We start from the raw sequence: 24847 nt of genomic DNA, 5'->3' as shown, positions 1-24847 counted from the left end.
TTTCATATTTAGTCCATGGGCTGGGAGGGTCCACCGTGCACCCCCTCCCCGGCTTATCAACTTCATGGTGATTTTTTTTAGATACCTTTATACCTTCCATTACCGAATTAATATGTCGCCAAAGAATACTTTTTCAATATAAGCCTATATTTTTACCCAATTGGTCAAAAAGCCAAGATTTTTGTGACTCAATTGTTTGACCGTCTAAGTCTTCCTGGCATATGTAAACAAACTTAACATATTTAGGTATTATCATGTAGCCAAATGTCTCAGCTTTACAATGGTACCAAAAGCGTTGCGGTAACACTTAGAGTTTAGGGGTAAAATGAAAATAATGTACCCATACCCCGCAGAAAAATCGCTTAAATTGGCATATTTTTTCAATGTCAAAACCCTTAGAGTATTTATGCTTCAGTAAAAAATGGCTTATTTTGTGTTCTCTGTTTAGTATTATCACTGTAATCCGGGGTCCTTTCGATGAATTTTGCCGATTTTCGTAGTCAGAATTTATCCTTGAAAAACAATACCCATTACATGTGAGATGGAAGAACATATGAAATTCCGAAAAGTCCCCATTTTATGAAAAACTCATTATTGTCAGCTTCAAATTGAAATATGCTCGCCTGAAATGAGAACATATGTTTAATACATCGATATATAAAACACAAGTTCCCAACATGTCTTTTTTTGCATCGATTATATGCTTAAAATTAACATTTTGGTCCAAGTTGAGGTATTCTTCTCATGGGTAGAGGTGGCAATTTTGATTGGGTTTCACCTAATTGGTCTTGGAAAAGTTCCAATGTTTATTACTAAGGTTCGTAAGAAAGCTAAGACACCATATAATTGTGTTTGAATATACAAAAGCTTGTTTGAAGTACGGTATTTGAAAAAAAAGTTGACAATTATATGTGGAATTGAAGAAAATACTAAATTCCGAAAATTCTCCTTTTTATGAAAAACTCATTGTTGTCACCTTGAAACTATAAAAAATGGCGCCTGAAATGAGAAGAAATGTTAGACACATCGCTAACTTAAACAAAAGAACCCAATATGTCTACTGTACACCCTTTATTTGCCAAAAATTAACATTTAAATTCACATTGAGGCATTTTTTCATGGGTAGGGGTGGCATTTTCCCACCTAACATTACATGGAAAAGTTCAAATATTTATTGCTTAGGCTCATTTTGAAGCTTAGACATAATATGAATGTGCTGTATCACATAAAACTTGTTTAAACTACGGAATTCTGAAAAAAGACAATATCGGGTGATATAGAATGAAATTCTGAAATTCCCCATTTTTCCGATTTTATAGTAATTGTCACAGTAAAAGGAAAAACTAAGCGCCTGAATTGATCATATATGTTTTATACGTCTTTATCTTAATAATGAATGCTTAACATATGAGTTCTACATTCTTTGTATGATGTGAATGAGAATTCTGTTTGATACTGTGACTAGGGGTAGGGGTAATATTTTTACCATTTGTTTTTTTTAAATTTCTTGAAAATTGCTTTTTGTGATTTATTTATGTAGAAAATAGAAGTATCGATCGAATGATACCAAATTTGAGACGTTTCAGTTGAGCAATAACTTGAAGTGGAGAATTTATCTGACTTTTACGGAAAATTCGAAAATCCCATTTTTTGCATTTTTGGATAAATTCTGACTACGAAAATCGGCAAAATTTATCAAAAGAACCCAAGGAGTATGAATAATAATAATACTAAACAGAAAAATGCCAAATAAACCGTTTTTCACTGACGTATGAATACTCTAGGGGTTTTGACATTGAAAAATATGTCAATTTAAACAATTTTTCTGCGGGGTAGGGGTATATTTTATTCATTTTATTCCTTAATCCTAAGTGTTACTGCAACGGTATTGGTACTATTGTAAAGCTGAGACATTGGGCTACATGATGATGCATACATATGAAAATTCGTAGAATCAAAATACTCAAAAAATTGATTTTTGCCTCAACGAGGTATAAAAAGTAGCCGAAAAATACAAAATTGCTTCAGTGAATTTTGGCGACAAAAATATTCTGAAATGGGAGGTATAAGGGTACCTGCAAATCATATTTTGGTTGATGAGTGGGGGTGCAAGCGGGGTTATCTCAGCCCACGTACTAATTGATTTTAACACTCTTTCATGTTCATCGCCTGTATAGAGCCGAAATATTGCTGCTCGAGCGTTAAACCCCAATAATCAATCAATCAAACCGTCATGAAACCAAGGTTTTTGCATTGTGTCCTGTGTTTCTTATTCTGCTTCTATCATTTTTTTTTGCAAAAGTTCCATGACAGAGAAAAAAATAATGTAAAGCTGTAGTTACAACATTGTTATCTGTTATATCGATGTACCTATGAACATTGAATTCCGTTTGGTTGACACTAACAAACAACCATTACTACACCGTGGCTAACCCTTAACACAGGTTTTACGGTTCCAACGCCGGATTCACGGTTTTTCTGACGCCGGTGTTTTCAAGTTAATTTACGGTCAATTCCTTAGAAAATAAGTGGGTAGCCTATGTAAATTGCCTAGATATGAATGACAATTTCGTAGCAATATGAGCATTCGGTGCTACAATTATCACGCTAAAAGCAGTTGCTTGTATTCAGAGGTAAAAGTGTACCGTTCTCTCAATTATTAGTAATAAGTAAACGTAAACAAAGCGAATTTTGTCTCATTGTAAGCTTTTTCACATCAAACGGTCTGTCATGACCCTCAAATGCCCATTGGGCACTCTTAATGTCATCATTTAGTCTACAGAGCTCAAATTTCCCATTTTTTGTTTTGTTTTTGTTTTTGTTTTGTTTTTGTTTTTGTTTTTGTTTTTTTCGTTTTTTTGTTTTTTTGGTTTTTTTTTTGTTGTTCTTTTTTTTTTGTGTGTGTGATGACAAAAGGAGTGCCCGATATGCATTTAAGGGTAACGGCAGACCGTTTTGATGTGAAAAAGTTAAAAATAAGACAAAAATTCGCTTAATTTGTTTACCAGATTTGCTTTTCACGAATAATTGAGAAAACATAACAGCTTTACCACTGAATACAAACAACTACTTTTAGCTTAATCATCTTAGCACCGAATGCTCATATTGCTATATATTGTTTAAATTGTCATTAATATTCATATCAAAGCAATTTACTTAAGCTACCCACTTTTTTGTCAGAAAATGACCGGTAAACAAACAGGAGCACGGGGTAATTGAATCAAGATTAAAACTATGGAACGTCTAAACTGTCTGATGAGATACACATTTGTTTATGTGTTGTCAATTTTATATTACTTGCTGTGGTTTTATAATTACATGTGGTCATTTTGTATTTACGTTATGTAGGAATATCTTTACACTACGTAGTTTTGTCTTTACGTTCTGCCATTTCGTCTTTACGTTTTGGAATTTTGTCTTTACGTTCTGTCGCTTTATGAATACCTTATGTCAACATATATTTACGTTATGTGGATTTATCTTTATATAAAGCATATGTACAGTAACAAATTAGACTCAAACATTTGTAATAGAACTTCTGCTTTGCCATCCATTCACTCAATAGCCAACAATTTTTGACACTGAAGCTGGTACAATTATTTTCACCAAATTTAGTGTTACTGTGTAAGTATCATGGTCTTGCATACTTTTCAAAATGCAATATTAATATGTTAATTGTATCATTTGATATATTAAGATTAAGACTATTCTACTTTTAATTTTACATTCAATGATTTTTCATTCCTTTTTTAAAGCTGCCTGTGCAAATGGGAAAAAATCAAAATATAAAACAAACTGGTAAATTTTTAAGACAATTATATTATTATTATTCTGTTTTTTAATTACTGTAAATTACTATTCAACTATAGTGAAATCTCTAGACCCTTTTTCACTTTCAAATTGGTTTGCTTTAGACAGATGCATAATTAATATGCATAATATATTTGTATTCATATAAAGATTCTTCACAAAGTGACTTGTTTAGACAGGTTTCCAGTTTTCTAGGGTTCAGTTTAGACAGGTTTCACTGTATAAATTATAATGATCATATTGATTACGTTAAAATTTGAGACAATTTGGTCATATGTGCTTTTGTCTCTTGGGTATACTTAATAATGAGTTGTTTTTCACATTGGCATGGCATATACATTAGACAAAATACTGGAAATGTTAATAAGATATGTATTTTTTAACATTGGAAAATCTTCAAGCAGTTTGGCATGATTTTTGTACAAAGGGTTTGATGCCAAGGATGCAGCTAAGCTCTCTGACAAGCCATTCTGTAGATGGGGGAATACAAAAGAGTTAACGATATCATTTTCAGCTTTGAAGTATTGAAGAAGCATATGCTTTGCGGTATCAACTTGGTTTTTGGAAAATTTGACTTTAGTTTCCTCTGAAATATTGCAGACATTTGAACAAGTATTACGTTTGCAATTTTTTTTACAAATGTCACAACAGAGATGTGCAGAAAACCCAAAATATTGCAGCAAAAGTTCCCTTCTGCACTTATCCTCATTTTTGACGTATTCTTTCATATCTGTTTCAAGATGCTTCTTGTTGTATGCAATGTCTGTGTTATTATAAAATAACACAGCCATTGCCTGCTGGCCATTCCTCCCACACCTTCCTATTTCTTCGACATAAGCTGTGAAAGAAAATCACTATTAATAAGAACTAAGTATTAAATTAATTTATGTCAATGAAAATACTTTAATCGATATACTATTTCATATCCTTAAAGAATATCACTGGTAAGGGTCACCAAACATTTTTATTGCTTTAAAAAAAAAATTAAATCTCATTACATAACATTTTCCCACTAATTATTTCCCTTTGAAAGAGGTTTATAATTTTATTGTAATAATTTTTATATCAAATGTCCTTTTAAAATAATTTAAAAAAATAGTTTTTACATTATATCAAACACATTTCATTTATCGAAAACACATATTTCTATATGAGTTTGCAAGATGACCATAAAATATGATTCTTACTTTCCAAGGAATTTGGAGGGCCAACATAACTACGTGTTCTATGTCAGGAACATCTATTCCTGTGCCATATGCCTCATTGGTAAATAAGAGCCTCAACTTATCTTGAGGCCTGTGTAGTCTCTCTGTGATATTAGTTTTCATCTACAAAGATTTGTTTGTCAATGGTTTATCATGTTACTTTGTTTAATTACTTTATTCAGTTATTCAGTTCTGTAATTTTGTCTTTACGTTCTGTCGTTTTATGATTACGTTATGTCAACATATATTTACGTTATGTGGATTTATCTTTACATGCAGTGGTTTTCTTATAACGTGAGGTCGTTTCATCTTTACGGTATGTCGATCTCTAAATACTTTATGTGCATTTTCTTTTCTTTACGTGCAGTGATTTCTTCTTTACGTGATGTGATTTCTTCTCTACGTGATGTGGACAAAAATTTCATGATGACGTGTGACCCCGGAACTTTTCGATCGTGTAAACTTCAAATCAGTCCGTAAAAGGCAAAATAGACGTCACAACGCCGATTGGTAAAATGCTGAACGAAATACACTTGGGTAGTCTATCCAGTAACCCTAGAGTATTTATTTTATAGTAAAAAAATAGTTTATTGGTTATTTACGTTCAATATTATCACAATTGATACACCTGGGACTCTGTTGATGACTTGTGGCGATTTTCGTAGTCAGAATATATTTTTTTAATTCCAAAAACATGGGAATTTCGACTCCCGCGAAAATTTGCATAAATTCGACTCTACGAGTTATTAAAATCAAGCAGGTCTATGATGAAGTTGGCTCAAGTTGATTCAAAATATACAATGCTGACTATGTAAACTTATGATGGGTTTATGTTAACAAAAAAAACAGTTACTGACACTGCAGTGGATATTTTAGACAAATATTCAGATATTAAATTGAATTCTGAGGGAATCTGAAAAGAAAGGGGGAAAGTACACTGTTACAGTCTGAAGGAAAAAAGTCAAAATGTAATTTAAAGCTATACGTAAGATAAAAGTAATTTCTGGCTGCCATTGATGAAGTGATATTTGATCGGGATTTCATTTCCGAGTTTTATATTTTTTTGTGTAAATGGACTGAGTTACTTTCCCCTAAACTAATGTAACCCTTGAACAACCAAAATGGCAGCCAAAACCATTTCTGTTGATATGGAACTGAAAAAGGTTATAGTTTTCACCAACAGACATAAGATTAAAAAAAATGGCAATTAATATTTTCTATTTAATTCTTAATTTCTTCTCTACGAATTTTATGCAGTAATATTATCGATAACGTATTAGAATAGTTGTTACATTGTCAACATTTTGTTGATTGGTTGTCATGATGTAGCATGTCTAGACCATGATGATTGAGTTTCGAGCGTCTGCTGCGACTTTTAAAGAAGTTGAACAAGGAATAAAAAACAAGAGGCTGTTATAACCCTATGTGAAAATAATAAGAAGGTGAAACCTTTAATGAAGAAACCTATTTACTTACCTGAAACCTGAACAGTCTCAAGTCTGAGGCCCCAGTGAGGGACATTTGTTTCTCCAACACTCGAGTTAGAGTTATAAATCTGTGTTAGTCGGTTAAACACTCTGTCAGTTTGATTTTTCTCTGTGAAATATGAGTGTTACACTCACACATCATATATTCTGGGTGTTAATTGTTTACGGATAATTATGACCTGGGTTTGAAATTTACCCAGTACGTTGAAGTTAATCTCAGTTGATCTCTGCCGATAATATGAATGTCATTCCCAAGCGCCCAGGTCACTGACCTCAAAAATTCATTAAGGACCCTGGGACTTGTGAAATTTCTCAATCCAATTGCCAAAATCTACACTAGTAATACAAGTCAATTGTTAATTTGCCCAACATTAATACTAGCCATTGGCATAATAAAACAGCCGCAGCGGTTGAGACAATAGCACATGGTATGAACAATTGACAAAGATAGTGTGAAAATCATAAAATAGATATTAATCGTTGATAATTCTTCATAAATGTCCTGTATTGAGTTAAAATTAATTGCAGTCCATTTGATGACCAGACACACATTGTAGACATTGTATACAATGTGTTCATTTAAATATCTAAAAATAGACAACTGTGTGCGAGGTTCATCGAGGGATTATTTTCATACAGGAGTAAACGTTTATCAGCATCAATTAAAGTCTGAAATCATTTAAAATATCTTATTAACCTTTTAACATTCACAAGGAAACATTAATTGAAAACACCTTCGATAATTTTTGTCAGCTCTGATTTAATATATTTTTCTTATAATATTCCATTAAACATGTACAAAATAAAAAATAAATAGAATCTACCAAATTTTTAATGACATGACAAATTTTTCTTCTAACTGGTGTGCTCCAAATTACCTGAGAAACAGAAACAGAATAATCATTGTATTTTACAATGAATTCCTTATTATGCCTCATTGAATTTTACAACTATTACAATATACAAACAGTCGGTGTTGGCTAGGTGGAATCTGGATGTTAAACACTGACTATGTGGGTGTAACACCAAGTTTCACTTAGGTCGGATTGAGTGTAGTGTAAGTCCTTTCATAATTTTTGTCAGCCCTGCAATTGTTAACTTCCAAAATGGTAAAATTTGTTATGATATACAGTTTTTATTGTCCTTATGCATTCTCCTATTGTCATGGGCTGAAATGTCTGGCTTTGGTAAGGAATTGTGGGTTATCCTGATCGGAATGCCTTTGGGTATTCATTTTCTTAAACATTCCGCTGCTGTGTTTTACCCATCCCTATCTGCCAAATAGCTAAGATTTTATTTGTAATTAATCATCAAAAACCTTAAACGCTCCCAAAAAAAACCCACTTAAGTCCTTAAATTATTTTTGTCAGCCCTGTTATTATTAACTTAAAATATGGCAGAAATGTCTGGCTATGGTAATGAACTGTTGTATGTCATAGTCTGAAATGTCTTTGGGTCAAATATTCTGGTATTGATACATTTGTAACCTGATTATGTCATTTTATGAAACATATGACTGCTGGGTTTTGTCCATCCCTATCTTGAAAAAAAGCTTAGGTTTGATTTGTATTAAATCATAGAAGCTAGCTTATGTTTCTTAGACTGGAATGGTTTTTGATTGCATTTGCCAAGTATACAAGAATGAAGCTGCCATGATGCTGTTTTTAAATTCCCGGTTTTACATGCACAAACCACATATTAATGGTTTTTTTTCTAGCCATAAGTATACTGAACCCAGTTGATAATACACCCATTTACACTACCTTCTGGAGTTTATTACAATACTTGCAAATCCAATACATTGCTTTAGCAAATGTTTCAAATTGTCACATTCCGATGTTGCCATTCAAGGCATCCATGGCAAGCCACAGATATTTGGTTATGGAGTTCTTTTACAAGTAATGCATTCCCACGTCTTCTCTAATATCAAATTGTTGAAGATTGTCCAATCTTGGGTGTAAAAAAATTTCGTATCCTATTGATATTAAGTTTCTTATCCAATATTTTGAAATTCAATTTTGTTTGGTCTGATGACATCTTTGCTACTTCAATCTTCCTGTTTGACCCCATTACCGATATCGCATATTAATCGTCATCAAGTATCCAATTCAACATTACTGAAAAGGAGAATAAAATATATATATATTTGTCTAGCGTTCCATGTGTTATGATATTAGTATGTTTGTTTATATTATATTGTTGTTTTTAAGTTACAATGATAAACTAGAAATTAAAATAAAATTGAAAGTATAACAAGACCGACTAAAAAACCATAAAGTTTTGTCTAAGCCAATTATAATTTTGTTTACCTTTTTCTATGATGGTTGGAGCCTTAGTCAAATTTCTAATATTATAGTAGCCAGTTGCTGGGCGATTTTAAAGACTCTTCTGTATTTGTCCTGTGCTGAGAGAATTGGAATTGGACTTGTTTTTATTCCTGTAATTAGCAATGTTGTGAATGTGAATGTCTTTCGTGACAATCACTTTTCTTGTAGTTGCTGCAATATGGACTTTTGGTCCAGTAGCAGTTTTTTGTTTGCTTTCAGTACTAAGCATCTTTCTTGCCTCCTTGATGGAGTTATCGTCCAGCTTGCTCTGCTTTGGTACATATTGAAATGAACTTTGATTCACATCATGGTTATTTGTCAGTTCAGCAGATTTAACTTCAAGACATTAGGCATCTCTTGAGTGATACCATGTGTCTACATGGACACCTCCATTTTGAATTTTACTGAAAAAAAGCAAATACATCTGTTGTTGGCTATGTAAATCCTACTATAGATTGTCTAGTAAATTCATTGCAAAATGGAAACATACAGTTGAGTAACAGAGTACGCTATCATCATATTCGAAGGACTTGTTTCAATATGGACATATCAGTGTGCTCTACAAATGTATACCGTATTTCGTATTTAATTTAAGCTATTCCAAAATATTGATGCATACATGTAAATGTATATACAGTACCTTGTATTTGGCCACTTTCCACTGGAATTCAAGAAGAATTTCTTTCCACCTTGAAAGCATACATATTCCACTCTTGTGAATGTAAGATTTTTTGAAACTCGCCTGTATGGAAACTTTTTCCTGTAGTTTTCAATACTCTGTGATGTTCTTTTATATAATTGTTCAAAGTTTGTTTCTTCATGACTTATGATAAATTTCTCCAATTCTGACATACATGTAGAACTAAATTTTCTTCCTAACATGGTGGTACATGTCTAATTTCATACGCATGTATATATGGCATTGATCAGTTTTTCACTTTATTAATGAGAAGTGTTCACAGATTTGGCTCATTGCTTCAGTTAAATTATAACAAAAAAAGTAACCAGTCTTCGAAATTGTCACCAGCCCAACAGGCATGGCTGATAAAAATGCAGGTGGGCTAGCAGAATTCAGCTAACATGCCAAAGATTGCTGTATAAGTTCATTAAATTTTTTTAGCTGAGGCTTCTTGTCAGAATTTATATGGCAAAGACTTAGTAACAATGTCTTTCATTAAAATATGTTTTATTTGTAAGTTCTTAAAATTACATATGAAATACATGTATGTCAAAATGAAATGAAACAAAACCACAAGTAACTTCGAAATACATAAATAAGAAATACATTGATACAATCAATCCTTATTTGAACAAAATCCAGAAATAAAGTTGATCCAGCAAGTTCCAGATATTAGTTTTTGTTGTGTACTCGGAGACGCTGTTAAATAAAAAAGATTCATGTTCTTTACCATTTTTGCTAAATTTGATTAAGGATTATTTCATTTGTGGGAGTCGGCATGAGATATTCCATATATTTGTAATTTTATCAATCAAACAGTTCCGGGGTTGGCTAAGAATGCCTATTTTTACCACAACCAGAAATAGGGTTTTTTGAAAATTTCGCAAGGAGTTCGAATCAAATAACATGTGGGTCTTAGGAACGTTTTGTCTGCAGGTGATTTGACTACGTTTCAATAGGTAGAGATGTAACATTTTGCTTTGACGAAAGTTTCTCAAGTGGTCAATATGAAAGATTTTTAGCCGAATTTCTAAACATTTAAGAGTGAGATTTGCTCCCTTAATATGTGATAGGTGAAACCTGAAACACTCCCAAAGAACCATAAATTCTTACCCTTTCATTTTGTCAGTCCTGATATATTATTTTAATAACCTTCCATTATGGAATTGTCTTGATAGTCCTTGAACTCTCTCCTCATTGTCATGGTCCAAAATGTCTGTGGACTGAATTTTTCTGGAGTTTGTGTAAGGAAGGAATTAGTGTTTTATGGGTTGTCATGGTCCAAACTCTAGTGTCATATGATATTTTGACAAGCCGGCTTTCACAAAAAATTACGGGTAAAACTGATAACATTATTTTCATAAACATTTTGGTGCCATCAGACTGCTGACTGTTTTGATCGTCCCTATCTTGGAAAAAGCTATGATTAAATTTGTATTTAATTGTCAAAGTTAGCGAATATTTTCCGTGACAAAGTTTTCAGTAAGGGTCACCTGATTAAAAACAAAAGCACTGAAGTCAAATTTTGTTGAACTTCCTGTACAAGCACTGGATACAAATATTACACACTGTCCAATTGTTAAAACTTAATTATCTTTATTTTTTTGTGTTTCTTTTCATCATGTTCAAATTAAACAGGTCAAGAAGGGAAATAAAATTTTTTTTTTTTTCATTTCACTAACACCCAAATGTTCAGATATTTAAGTTCAGTAATTCAAAACAGACTTGGACACCTACAAATGTACATGTAAATTCTAACATCATCATATTCCCTAAATATTAGAAGTACTTGTACTTATATTACTCCAATTTTAATTCTAGGCTTTTCAAGAACTTCAGGTGAAGATGATAAATTCGAAAAATCAAATTAAAATATCAGATGCACAGATTGAAGCTCTGAAAAGAACAATCCAGCACTCAAAGTTAGTTTATCATGAGATCTCATCATTACCAGACCAAACTAGACTATATGAGGGTGTTGGAAGAATGTAAGTATATTTTAATGTCTTTGTACAGGTAGTGACCTCTGCAATTTTTGAAAGGGGGCAAGTCCAGGTCTATAGAGGGCACACTTTAGAGGCAGATTTGTAACAAACACTAAAAGGTTATTACAGTACCTTATAAATATTATAAATACAAGTAGAATTTTACCCAAAACAACACATGTTTGACTGTGTGTACATTGGTCCTTTTTTTTTTTGTTGCCATCACTTGGCGTCCATTGTCGTCGTCGTTAACAATTTTTCAAAACTCTTCTCCTCTAACACTACTTGACCAGTTGTAACCAAACTTGGTTTGAATGTTCCTTTGGGTATCCTGCATAGAACTGATTTAGGGATTTTTGATCTGTCGAAAAACATGGCCGCCAGTTAAACAGTTGTTTTCCACATATATCTCCAAAACTGTTAGGTTAAGCCAAATTCAGACATGCGTTAAAAGTGTTCAGCATGATGAGATCTATCTGTGGTCAAATTTTCATTTTAATCTGTTAAGCTAAGTTGGAGTTATTGCCCTTTTTAAACATTTTTTTGCTTTTTTTTAATTTATTTCTTTCAAAAATTTTCTATTCTGACACTACTTGACCAATTGGAACCAAACTTGGTACGAATGTTCCTTGGGGTATCATACATAGTACTGGGGAGGGGATTTTTGATCCGTAGAAAAACATGGCCACCATTACTAAAAATAAAACGAAGGGGTCAGACAGTAGTTTTTCACATATATCTCCAAAACCGTTAGGTTTAGCAACATTATTTCAGTTGCTGAAATGACCCTTATTATAAGGCCTTCAAAAGTCTTTAGAGATCAAAGTTGTCACATGACTCCTTGTCAGAGCTATTGCCCTTGAAAGATGAAAAATGAAGTTTGTTTTTATTTACAGTTTTCAGCCAATATCTTGAAAACTATAATAGATAGAAAGAAACTCATTCGCTGATCCTTATGATAGTCCTACCAAAGTCTTCTTGAGTCAAAATTGTTGGACAACTCCTTGTTGAATTTATTGCCCTTGAAGTACAAACATGAACTCGTGGATTGTTTTGGTGTATCCAGCAGCACCATGAAAACTGATTTATTCAACGGGTCATAGTTTTCATTTCCTCGTTTGTCTACCCCGGACTTGACTTTTTTAGGAGCAACTCGGCGGGTGTTTTTAGAAAAGCAGAGGACGCTTACCATACCGGTGCACCTGGTCCATGCTCCCAGTTTTTAATGGAGTTCAAGTTGCTCATTTACTTTTGTTACTTTATGTTCTATGTTGTGTATGTCTGTTTTCCATGTCTGGTCTTTGTCCCCGGATTACATTGTTTTGATTACCGCTATAACTTTGGTTCCCTTGATTACTCTTTAAAAAGGTGAGCCATTCAGGCTCCTATGAGTCTCTTGTTTGTCAACTCAACTCCCTTAGCATTTCTTTTCAGAAATTTGAAGTATTTTTTTTTTTTTGTCTGATTTAGGTACATGTACTTTTCTTCAGAGATATTTTTTTAATTAAGAATGCAGTATGAGGAAGGAAGATCAATAATTAGTGGATATTCTTAGCAAAAAGGTTTTCATTGTAGAGGGAATTTGAAAAACACACATATGTTATCCTGATTTATTGTAATTATTGTGGATTTTTTCTTAATTTGATTTGTGATACTAGATACTATCCTTTTTTTTTCCTGTGCATAACTGAAATGATATTTAACTTTAAAATTCATGAAATATATTATAGAATATAACTACAAGCATATTATCTAATAGTGACTCCACTGGGTTTGACTGAGACACTATGACTCCACTCACATCATGTCTACTGTTAAGAGTGGGAAGTTAAAGTTGGTGTTGACAGTAGTATATAAATACTACATTTATTGTTAATAAAAAATTTTGTGGATTTTCATCAGCTCCTTAAGTTGATAAAAGCATATGCATCATGCATTGTATTGACTGTTAGATAATTTAGCCACTAGAATTAGTCTATTACAAAGTTGACTTTTCATATCTCAAGTAACAAAAAAGTCCCGTTCTTTTATCCATTTATTCAACAAAACAGAAAAAAAAGGAGTTTTGAAACATTATGCAACATTTCTCCTACTAAGCATATAGAGTTACACAGAATAATTTTGGAAATTTGAATCTGACAGGGATTGTTTTTCAAAACACACTGTGAAAATAAAAAAAATCACAGTGGGCATGCAAATTAGGTTGGGAAGGGATGAGAATCTATAAATTTTTGAATATGGTCTTGTTTTTTGTTGTTGTTGTCTTTTATAATATTCTACTATAAATTCTTTTTTACAGGTTTATATTACAGCCGCCAACAGAAATTAAAAAACAGTTGGACCTTAAAATGAAAGCATCTGAAGAAAAAATTGAATCTTTACATGTAAGTACATGTACTTACATGTAGTGTCTGTTCTCAAAAGATGGACTTATGAAACCAGAGACATTGTCTTGATGTTAAAACAAATGAGTTTCTGTGCGGTTGGCATAAAAAGTATCAAATAGTTTAGCCATTTGTTTCTTGAAACATTATTAGGTAGGTTTCACCCTATCTGTCCACACTATAAATTGTATCCAAAATGAATCCTACATCCACATTGGTCTCGAAATGTACAGGGTTCAACAAGGTGTATGAGGTATTATTCTAATTAGGGGCATTGTCTTGTTTCTTTAGTTTTTTTGTGGGGTTTTGATCCCTCAGGATCAAAATACCTTATGTCACCAGTTCCCTACTTCCCTACTATTTCTGAACACTAAACAAAAATATAGTCCAGATGTAGTTTGTATCATTCATTTCAATACCAATATACTTGAAAAACGGTTGAAGCACATTCCTCGATATTATATCAACAATCCCAGTGAAACCAATATGATTGGTTTATTAAAATATTGTCATAACAAACTTCTTATTAATTTAGCATCTTTTGTTAAACAAATATGTCCATTATTTTAAACCTGTCAACTCACTATCCCCCATGTTTTTGAATTCATTAATTGTAATTCTGTGTATATTGTATTGTCTTTATATATTTGATTAGTATTGTATAACATGCTTATGTTGCACTGTAATGTGCCTGAGTTTCAAAATAAAATCTTGAAATCTTGAAATCTTGAATCTTGAAATACCTCTTTTATGACCAGTAAATATGTTTCTGGCAATTGTTCAGCTTAATGATATTCTATTATTTCTGCAAATAAAATTAAGATCTACTGGTGTCTTCAAATCAACTGTACCGTAGATTTGAGCGACTCCTTTTTGGCATTGGAAGATGTTTAGTAATAAATTTGTTTTTAAGGAATTTAGTTCTTCCAGTATTGTGTCAAAAAACATCAAATATGTTAAGCATGTTCCGTGTTCCATTTAACACATTTATCAGTCAAAACTTCCTATTACATGTATTAATATTGAAATAACAGGAATTGAAGTGCAGTGATTTAACCAAGTAAAATTCAATTTTTTTTATAAAAAGTGTCTTGTTTTGGAAAATCTTATGTTCACCAAGAAAATAATCTTTTTAAGCTGAATTTGGTTTTATTTGAGCATAATTATTGTGTGGGATAAATACGCTATTACAATAGTTTTTTAATGTAAATGCAAATTAACTTTTGGACAGATTTAAAAATTTGGGAAGAAGATGAAATGGAACAAAATTTGTAAATGTGTGTGATGTTGGATACTATATAACTATTATTACATTTTGTACTTCAGATATCAGTAAAAAGATTTACATTAAGTTTATACATATTTGAAAGAAAAAACAGTTCTAAATAATATTGGAAATGCTAATGTATGATTACAGTCTTATTTTACATCATGTAATCTTATGAAATTTTGTTCGTGCTACATTTTCACTAGAATCAAAAACAGCACAATGATTATTCAGTAGAAATTGAAATTGATTTGGGATTTTTTTCTGCAATAGTTTTATCTTTCTTTCAAATTTTTGGATATGCCAGATTTTTTTAGCATTTTCAAAAATTTAAATCACTTAAAAGCCCATAGTGAGACAAGTAGTTAAATTTGTTATCATATCAAAACACGCTATACATGTATTTTATCAAAAAGGTGAAAACCAAACTATTTTTTTTTCTAATACATGTAAATAACTTGTATTCATTTTTTTCTTCAGAAAAATAAATCATACTTAGAGAGAAGTATAAAAGAAAGTGAAGACAACTTGAGAGAAATGGTGACAAACAGACAGCAAGCAAAATAACATTGATAGTAATTTAATAAAAAAATTTGTACTTATTTGCTTGTACCTACACAAGATGTACTTAACTTAATACTGTGAAAGTACTTTAATACATGGATACAAGTTTTCATGGATGAGGGAAGATACACAAGTTTGTGGATTATTAAATTCTTTGTTTCGAGGTTTTCAGTATACACATTAATTTAAAGGGATTCTCCTTTTTGAAAATTGGTATCCCACAAACAGTAGTACTTTAACGGTAGTTGATGTTTGTTTGTTTGTTGGAGTTTAACATCTGAGCAGCAATATTTCAGCTATATTCAGACGATGAACATGAAATTGATGATAAAATGAACATGAAATGATGATGAAATGAAAAATGGGATGGGACACAAGGACAATGGGGTCGACAAATTTTGATTGCCACTGGAAATAGAGAGAGGTGGGTAGGGTCGGGCAATTTAGCCTCCTGTGGCAGAGCCCTATGGTTCCTACTCCGGGAGAATACCACAGTAGGGTTCTTTAACGTGCAAGGAACGTGGCTTCTTTCCCAACACGGTGCACCACTATGGTTTGTGGTCAGGTTTTCCGTATTATAGCCTGACAACCCCAGAATGTAACATGCCAGGTGTACCCCATTCCACCACCTGGGGCACACATCCCAGTTGTTCTGAGCACTATTTAGTCGCCTTTTACGACAAGCTTAGCGCTGCTACAGGCCTATTAATTTGACACCCGGACCTGCACAGGGAAACGGTAGTTAAAGTGTTCCCTCCAGATTGTTTTGTTCAGACAGCCCTTTTAATGTTTTTTTTTTTTTTTTTTTTTGGCTCACCTTGCTGAAAGCCATTTTACATTTTTTTACAATTTTTCAAAACTCTCTCCTCTGACACTACTTGACCAATAGAACCAAACTTGGTATGAATGTATCCTACATAGAACTGATGTTGGGATTTTGATCAGTCGAAAAACATTACTGCCATTACTAAAAATAGAACATAGGGCTCAGACAGTAGTTTTTTCGCATATATCTCCAAAACTGTTTTGTTTTGCTAAATTCTGACAGGTTAAAAGTGTTCAACATGATGAGATATAACTGTGGATAAATTTTCATTTTAATCTTTTAAGTCATGTTGGAAGAGTAATCAAGGGAACCAATGTTAAAGTGGTAATCAAAAGAATGTAATCCAAGGACAAAGACCAGACATGAAAAACAGACATACACAACAAAGAACATAAAGTAACTAAAATCATAAATACAAAGTAGCATAAACGAATGAGCAACTCAGACTCCACTAAAAACTGGGAGCATGGACTAGGTGCACCGGTAGGGTAAGCGTCCTCTGCTTTTCTAGAAACACCGGCTGAGTTGCTCATAAAAAGTCAAGTCCGGGGTAGACAAACGAGAAAAGGAAAACCCGTTGAATAAATCAGTTTTCATGGTGCAGAGGGATACACCATAACGATCCACGAGTTCATGATGACCATAAAACTTCTGTAGTGATGACTTCAATGTTGTAGCAACATAACCCTGTTCCAGAAGCCTATTAGAGTTCTAGCGAGATACAAAAAGTCTGCGTAGTTTCGGCATGCTCTGGCATAACATATAAGTTGTGATATGAACACTCCATACGCAGGTGCTGAAGGGATGTTGCCACAGATGAAAAGAAAGTTCTGAATGAAAAGTCATCACGTTTGTCGTAATGTTTGGTCAATAGTTTTCCTTTACCATCGATTTCTAAGTGTAGGTCAAGATATAAGGCTGACTTCACAGTGTCTGTAGTATCCTTTATCTCAAGTTCTTTGGGGTAGATGCGATGTATCAACTCCCCGAAATTAGGATAGTTTAAAGATAATACGTCATCTACATAGCGGAAACTGAGGTTAAAGGATATAGCTAAACGACATTCTTTCTTTCGGATCAGATCAGCTATAAAGTCAGCCTCATAAGGGTGAAGGAATAGGCCATTGGAATGCCGGCCGTTTGTTGAAAAACACGTCCACCAAACTGGACAAACATATTGTTGATTAAAAATTGCATTATTTTGTAAACATCTTCCTCTGTATATTTGGAAGATGATTTGGAATTATTTCTTACAAAGTATGAGGAATCTCTACCAAGAACTATATATTTGTATCAAGGTGTACCATCTTTTTTGGAAAAACAACGATGTATAATGTTTTTAAGTCAGGATTTTAACTGAGTAGTTATTGCCTTTTTTGACATTTATTTGCTATTTTTTAATATTATTTCTTTCAAAAATCTTCTCATCTGACACTATTTGACCTAACAGAACCAAATTTGGTATGAATGTTCTAAAGAAATTTTTCATGGGGCTGTAGCAGGGACTTTTGATCCGTGGATAAACAAAAACATGGCTGCTAATACTAAAAATAGAACAAAGGGATCAGTCAGTAGTTTTTTCATATATCTCCAAAACCATTAGGTTTAGCCAAATTCTTTCAATTGCTGAAATTATCCTTATTATGGGCCCAAAAGTCGCCAAGAAATCAAAGTTGTCTGATGACTCCATGTAAGAGTTATTGCCTTTGGTCTCACTAACCACTTCTAACGTTTCCATTACTTTACATGTTAAAAAGTAATTTTCAAAGTCTCACTGTGAATTTCCAGGACAAATGACATTTTAAAGTTGCATACCTTTGCGAAGCTTGGAAAATAAGGCTTCCAAAATCATTATGCTAATGGTACGATGATTGTAGAAATTCTTCACAAAATTTACTTGAATAAATAATACTGAAAATCCACATGTTTACCTGTTCTGCTAACTGACAGCATGGAGGCAAATTACACATGTAAACAATATTCATACACTTTTGCAGTTAATTTCATATATGATCTTAAAGTACACATTCTCAGCTTTATTTTGACCACTTTCAATCATAATACACAAAAATAATGCACTTACAATACATGTCTAGGTTCAGTGTGTTTTTGGTACTACATAGGGGCGGTGGGGGTGGCCATTTTATCCGGAGGTGGTTAGTGGCAAAACTTTGGGATTTTGTCATACTGACCCCTTGTGTCACCCATTGCTTGATGTCCCTCGGTTAGCATTTGTTTGAAATTACATATCAAAATATTTTGAAAAAAAATCCAATAATTTCTTCCTGAAGTCCTGAAACTTTAATGTATATAATAGCTGCTTCTTTCTTCGTTAAAAGGAAGTCTAGAGATTCTTGTCGTGCCGTCTTTCTTAACAAAGAGATGCGGCATATTGTTTTTAATTAAATGAACCTTGAAAGCTTTACCCAGCATTTCACACTCTAAATTTAAACGTGTTACCATAGACGCCGTGCACACACCTAACATTTTAGGGAAATTTAAATAAAATTTGATATAATTTTACACCATATGAAACATAGTACTGTTTTGTTTTTTATTACTTATAACTAAACAGTGCCTTGTTTGTATAATACTAATCTAAAGTCCCTGGTTTGTATAATACTAATACAAAGTCCCTGGTTTGTGTAATCTAAAAAAACAAACTGCAACTACAGCCTGACATTATGAAAAATTATTACATTTAAAAAGAGAACCTGGATATACTTTAGCAAGCTATCGCAAAAATAACTCTGGGTATTAGCTATACTTCTTTTTTTTTGCACACGTTCGGATTCAGACCGCTGACATTTAGAATAATATGAATTTGCTTGGTTAGAGCGCGTCAACCTCATTGAAGGACGAGAAATTTTTCACAAAGCAAATATTTAAGTGCAGTCTTGGTTATTCATGTTATTTGTCATGAACTTTTTTCTTGGTCATGACCTTGTTCCTGGGCTTTTGTTCCCATAAATTAAAAAGGGTGCTCTGGGCTGTCATTTTATCATATTTGCCCAACTTTTGACCAATATCATAATTCTGATTTTCTTTTGAGATGTGTACAAGGTAAACTTCAGACGTTTTGGACATAACTTTTTTTTAAAATACTGATCTTCTTGTTCCGTTTAAATGCAAGTTAAATCCTCTCGTTAACTTTACCACAGGATATTGAAAGTTTTATTTGCTACCACCTATTACGTCCTTGCTCACCCTGAATCGATTTCACCTTGAATATTTTCTTATACCAACCTGGACTTAAAATAGCTCATGGTAAAGTTTTGAGAGCTCCTGAATAGAAATTGACTAATCTAGGTTTTCTTCAGCCTCTTCTTTCTTGTATATGTATCAGGGGAATTTATAATATAGGTATAGGCTTGCTGATTAGTGAAAATTTTGACCACTAAACAATATCCTTTTTTTTTAATCTTTCCGCCAAAAAATGTCTTTCTTGATGCAGATTCAAGTATGAAGAAATATCTAGATCGCAGGATTTTACGTCAAATATTCCTTAGCTTCCGGGGAGGGACGACCCCAGACTCCAGCCTAATTTACTGCCTTCTATCAAATAAATTCTTACTTACGGACCTACTATATATCAATTTTAAAACTACATTTATGTGGATTGAAAAAAATGCAAAACTAGTTTTAACCTGCCAGCGGTTATGACTTTCAAAATAGTGAAATTAGAGAAGTTTTCGCTGAATGCCAAGTTGGAGACTAGTTCTTATTTTACATCATGTGATGTGCCTTTTTTACCATCACGCTCGGTTTATTCACGATTTCCTGTTGAATTGGATCATATTTAAAAGTTCAAAGATTTATGTTTCTGATTTCAAATACTTTACACCGAAATATTTGTTTGTTAAGGACCATAGATGTAAGCCATTTTGTTACTGTACACACAACTTTCAACCTGTTAAAGTAGTGACCTATTTGATTGTATCTTTACTATTTAAATCCTTAATATCAGTTTTTTTTGGTTTAACCACTTTATGCATTTATTGTATAAAAAATGTCAGAGACAGTGAAGAATAAAATCAGAATTTTACATTTGTTTCTTTTCATGTCCTTCAAGTAAGAATCAATTTCACAAAATGTAAATATTTAAAATATGTTAATGGTTTTATCTAGCTTACATGTGTTTTCTTTCGCCTTCATATGTACCCGATACTTATCTTATGGGGCTATTTCTTCTATACTTTTCATGGCCGGGTCCAGACAATTTGTAAAGGAGGGGTTGCCAGTCGAGGTTCCTCAGAAAAAGGGGGTGCTAGGACATTATTCACCAGTTTTTGTCAAATCAAAACATGAAAATGACATTTTTTTTTTTCTCAATAAAATGGGGTACCAACCCCCTGCACCCACTCTGGATCCGCCACTGCTCTTAAACAGCTAGAATGGACCATATGTACAAGTATGTTGGGTGGTAGCTGACATGCAATCAGATATCTATAGTCAACATACACCGATAGATCAATAGATTTAATTTCCACAAGTAGATATTTCAAGTGCTCACCATTTAAATTAAAAAAAAAAACTGCTAACATTGCACGTCAAGATATCAATCTCTCCATTCCGATCAACTACCGCCACTTTCTTTTTTATTTTGCGTTCTTGGTGTAAAAATAACAAACTAAGACATCGATAGAATCAATTCGCTTACTAAAACGAACCAAATAGGCAGCCGGAGGAATCGCTTACTAAAACGAAACCAAATAGGCAGCCGGAGGAAAAGGAACACACATTTTGTTCTTCAGAATATATTATCAGCTGTTCATGGTATTCTCGTTATTTACTGCTAGACAGAATCATATATCGGTTGATATCGAGTAATAAAGGTAAAATGCGCCAAAAAAACCGTTACTTGTATATGTATGAAGGGAATTACTTCATAGTTCTGCAATAAACACACGTCTATTTTTTTTAAAAGCTAAACGTTTAAATAAAGATCATGACCCCTACATATTACGACATGAAATGACAGGTATGTGACAAGTAAATAGGACGAAGAAGAAATCCATCTATCTATCATCTTTACCAAACTACCCATCAACAAGTCATCCAACCAAAGCTGTGATCCTGTAACGGTGTAATGACTCTTGTAGTGACGATGTACGATCAATAACAGGTTACCAAATCTGCAAAGCACATTACCAATGAATTTAATAACCTTGAAAAGTTTGTATAATATCAAAGTTGTAGTTGCATCATTACCTTTCTATATTTGAAAACTCTGAATACATATAGAAATAGCGTGTGTGTGTGTGTTGGGGGGTGGGGGCGTGGATACTTCATTAAATAATTGAGAAGTGAAGCCGCTCATGACTCGATGGTAGTATGTGTGGCACACTTCAAAAACCTTGGCATCGGTATGGTTCATACTCCCTGTTATCATTATAGACATAAAAATGTGTAGGTACTCTCTGTGTATATCATCGGCCAATGTATGCAGGCAATGCCACACAAAAACTAACCAGTCAAAGAATCTACTCACTGTGGATATTTTACTTGCTTTGTTTAATATGATTATCTACTAACGTTATTAGCGGGAACGTGATATTCCCAGGGCGGATCAAGATACTTTGAAAAGAAGGAGTGTCAGGGGTTCCTTAGAAAGGGGAGGTGCTATGACAGTCATTATTTGCTTTTTCTGTCAATTTACACATGAAAATACTTTTTTTTCAATAAAAAAAAAGAGGGATGCCAACCCCCTGTACCCTCCCCCTGGATTTGCCACTGATTCCACGTACACCTCCTTTTACATAGAGATACATGTATTACATAAGAGTAGTTTCTATAATGGTGGGATATAAACCGTACATTTTTCAAAGAAGTATATTTCTTTTGTTAATCAAAGGCTGCGTTTAAGTCTCCATCGTCTCTGATGCTATATTGCCTTCATATGGTGAAATAAAACTTAGTCTCAGAAATCCAATCCCAACGCTAATCGGCCAGTAAAGCACGGAGACAAACATCTTTTCCGGAAATGGAAAACTTTGAATTTGCAATAAGTGTGTACATTCTGTGTCAAGGTAACAATATAGTTCGGCCCTTTACTTCAAATGCCTCTGCATGTTACAAACATTTTTACACAATGATAGTATTAAGATAGGTAAAATACATACAAGCTGGTATCCGACGATTGATCATAAATTCGATTTTTTCTCCAATTTCTGTAATATAGCTGATCATAACTTATTGATTTAATAAACGTTTTAGTCTTGCTCGTTGTCCAGATTTCTGATCAAGACACACCCGCAATTAAAGTCAATATGGCCGATCAAACATTTTTCAGAAATTCATAACGAAATGTGCTGCTTTACTTGCTTTTCTGTGTGATATTTATAACTAATGCATTTATATACGGGTATCCAGCGAAGCATTTACAAAATGTTTAACGAACATTTAAATTGTACGCCTATTGTCTTCTTTTAAATTAAACCGTGAGATTATAACAATAAAAGGACTTCCCGGTATTGCTATTCAAAATCATAGCGGATTGTCGGGTTTCCGAAGTACATGGTCTATTTTGAGACATTGGGGTACCTTTATGTAGTGTACAAAGCCTTGGACTATGGAGTAACACATTTGTCATATGAAAAGTGTTTCTTTAGCCAATATGGAAACTAAACTTCAGATATTTTGGTGGTTTTTACTTTGCCAGGTGAGTTCTTATTTGTAACATGTTTCTTTTTCCAAAACTTAGAACAGAACAGAACAACGCCATAATAGACCCGGAAATAAAACAGCACACATTGCCTCAATTTATGCTGCTCTCAAACAACATTTTACTGAGAATTGCTAATAGTCTATCGATATTTTACATTTTATTGTATGTTAACACTTTTTATGTATTTTCCATAAATATGGATAATATGACTATCTTGGTGTAAAGCGGACAGATGGACCGCCAAATGTTATAATATTGCAGATACCAAACGAACTTCATAGGGAAACTTGAAATTGGCTTTGGTACTAAATAAACATTAAAAGAACTGATGATTGCCCATCTGTTGACATAATATTTTGGTTTGGAAGAGAGAGATCGAGGGTTCTAGTTATTACCCTTATAAACTTTTTTCTATGGAATGTGACTATTTTTAAACAATTTCGTGATTTTGGAAACTGACATTGCACACGTAGAATGCGATCTCAGTTTACCACTGACACCTTGATATACTAGAACAAACGGTTACATGTATAAGTTTCAGTGTCATCGAAAACCTGAAAAATTCAATCTTTAATATGATTTTTCTGGTGAGAGATTAACTTCTCACTGAACATAATGTTAATAACTCAGAACCCGGGATTTAGGATTACCGTGACCAGCGGGTGTTCAAACAAAGAAATGAACACTCTCTACAAATTATTAAAAAGAAACTAATGTACAAAAGTATTTTATTTGCTGACGATAAAAACTTTTCGTATAAATGTTTCAGACAAGTCCGCTTGCTATTTAATAATGTTTATACTATGCCCAGTTTTTCGCCCATTTCCTTACTGGGCATAGTATATACAGCATTAAGTAGCAAGCGGACACGTATGAAAACACATATAATAACTCAAATATGGAAACAAAATGATTTAATGATATTTATTGTGATTAAAAAAAAATCCTGGGCATGTGGAAGAATTGGAACTATACAACTTTGAACAATATACACTGTATATTCCTTGAATTTCTTGTAATCTATTGAAATATTCTATAACTTATATACTAGTATTTACGGTACCGAATGAAAAAAAAATCGAAAAATCTTTTTTAGAACTTTTCAATACCTTAAAATTACAATTTGTTTCAAACGTGGTCAAATGCTAGACCGATGTCTTCCACGAACCCTTATGTTTTATTGCAAAGGAATGATTTAAGGGAAAATTATCCGCATTTTCATTTGTTATTACTCATGTTATTCAGGGACTTAATATTCTAATATACACTTCCTGTGTCATTCTACCTCCGTTTTTCAAATTGAACATTTGACTCTTTGTGGTAACTTTTTTGTCTGTGTGCAGAAAAAAAGTACTGTGACCATATGAGATATAATCAACTTAAATTTTGTCTCTTTGTTTAACGGGTCGTCAGATTGTAATAGAAGATAAAGCAATTGTAAGAAATGTATTTCAGCAAGTTTAGCAAAAATAAAAAACCCAAAAGGATTCAAATGGCTTTGAAAATATATTCCCAGGAATTAAGACGATAAATATCCTTCACGTACAAATACATTTTAGTGATCAATGAAATTTCGAAAATACAGAGGATTTGATTTATTGGTCGGTCGTAGTCCTCTCTTATTATGTCTAATGTGCATGAAAAAT

General features: G+C 33.0%; 2 protein-coding genes and 1 long non-coding RNA gene across 6 annotated transcripts in view; 2 read left to right on the top strand and 1 right to left on the bottom strand.

Moving 5' to 3' along the window:
- Window positions 1-6085: 6085 nt before the first annotated feature.
- LOC148619416 (prefoldin subunit 1-like) lies at window positions 6086-15746 on the top strand. The gene is made up of 4 exons (XM_088579280.1): window positions 6086-6178; window positions 11330-11496; window positions 13793-13877; window positions 15625-15746. The coding sequence occupies exons 1-4, from the start codon at window positions 6137-6139 to the stop codon at window positions 15709-15711; spliced, it is 381 nt and encodes a 126-aa protein (XP_088435406.1). The 5' UTR covers window positions 6086-6136; the 3' UTR covers window positions 15712-15746.
- Window positions 7257-22795, bottom strand: LOC148619415 (uncharacterized). Its single transcript, XR_015921593.1, has 3 exons — window positions 22657-22795; window positions 8812-21669; window positions 7257-8619 (listed from the first exon to the last, which is right to left on the bottom strand). It is a non-coding gene; the product is annotated as an uncharacterized LOC148619415 (long non-coding RNA).
- A 63-nt stretch (window positions 22796-22858) lies between these two features.
- LOC148619412 (uncharacterized) overlaps window positions 22859-24847 on the top strand; it is a 165968-nt gene continuing 163979 nt past the window's right edge. For all 4 annotated transcript variants that reach the window (XM_088579273.1, XM_088579274.1, XM_088579272.1 and 1 more), the window contains exon 1: window positions 22859-23195. In XM_088579273.1, the coding sequence (XP_088435399.1) occupies window positions 23127-23195 (69 nt within the window). In that variant the 5' untranslated portion in view covers window positions 22859-23126. The remainder of the gene's footprint in view (window positions 23196-24847) is intronic.

This window comes from Perna viridis, chromosome 4 (genome assembly GCF_037379345.1).
Source record: "Perna viridis isolate PV_CMFRI_1.1 ecotype Kerala chromosome 4, ASM3737934v1, whole genome shotgun sequence".
Taxonomy (NCBI): Eukaryota; Metazoa; Mollusca; class Bivalvia; order Mytilida; family Mytilidae; genus Perna; species Perna viridis.
The sequence above is the reverse complement of the archived record's forward strand: the minus strand, read 5'-3'. Positions and strand labels throughout refer to the sequence as shown.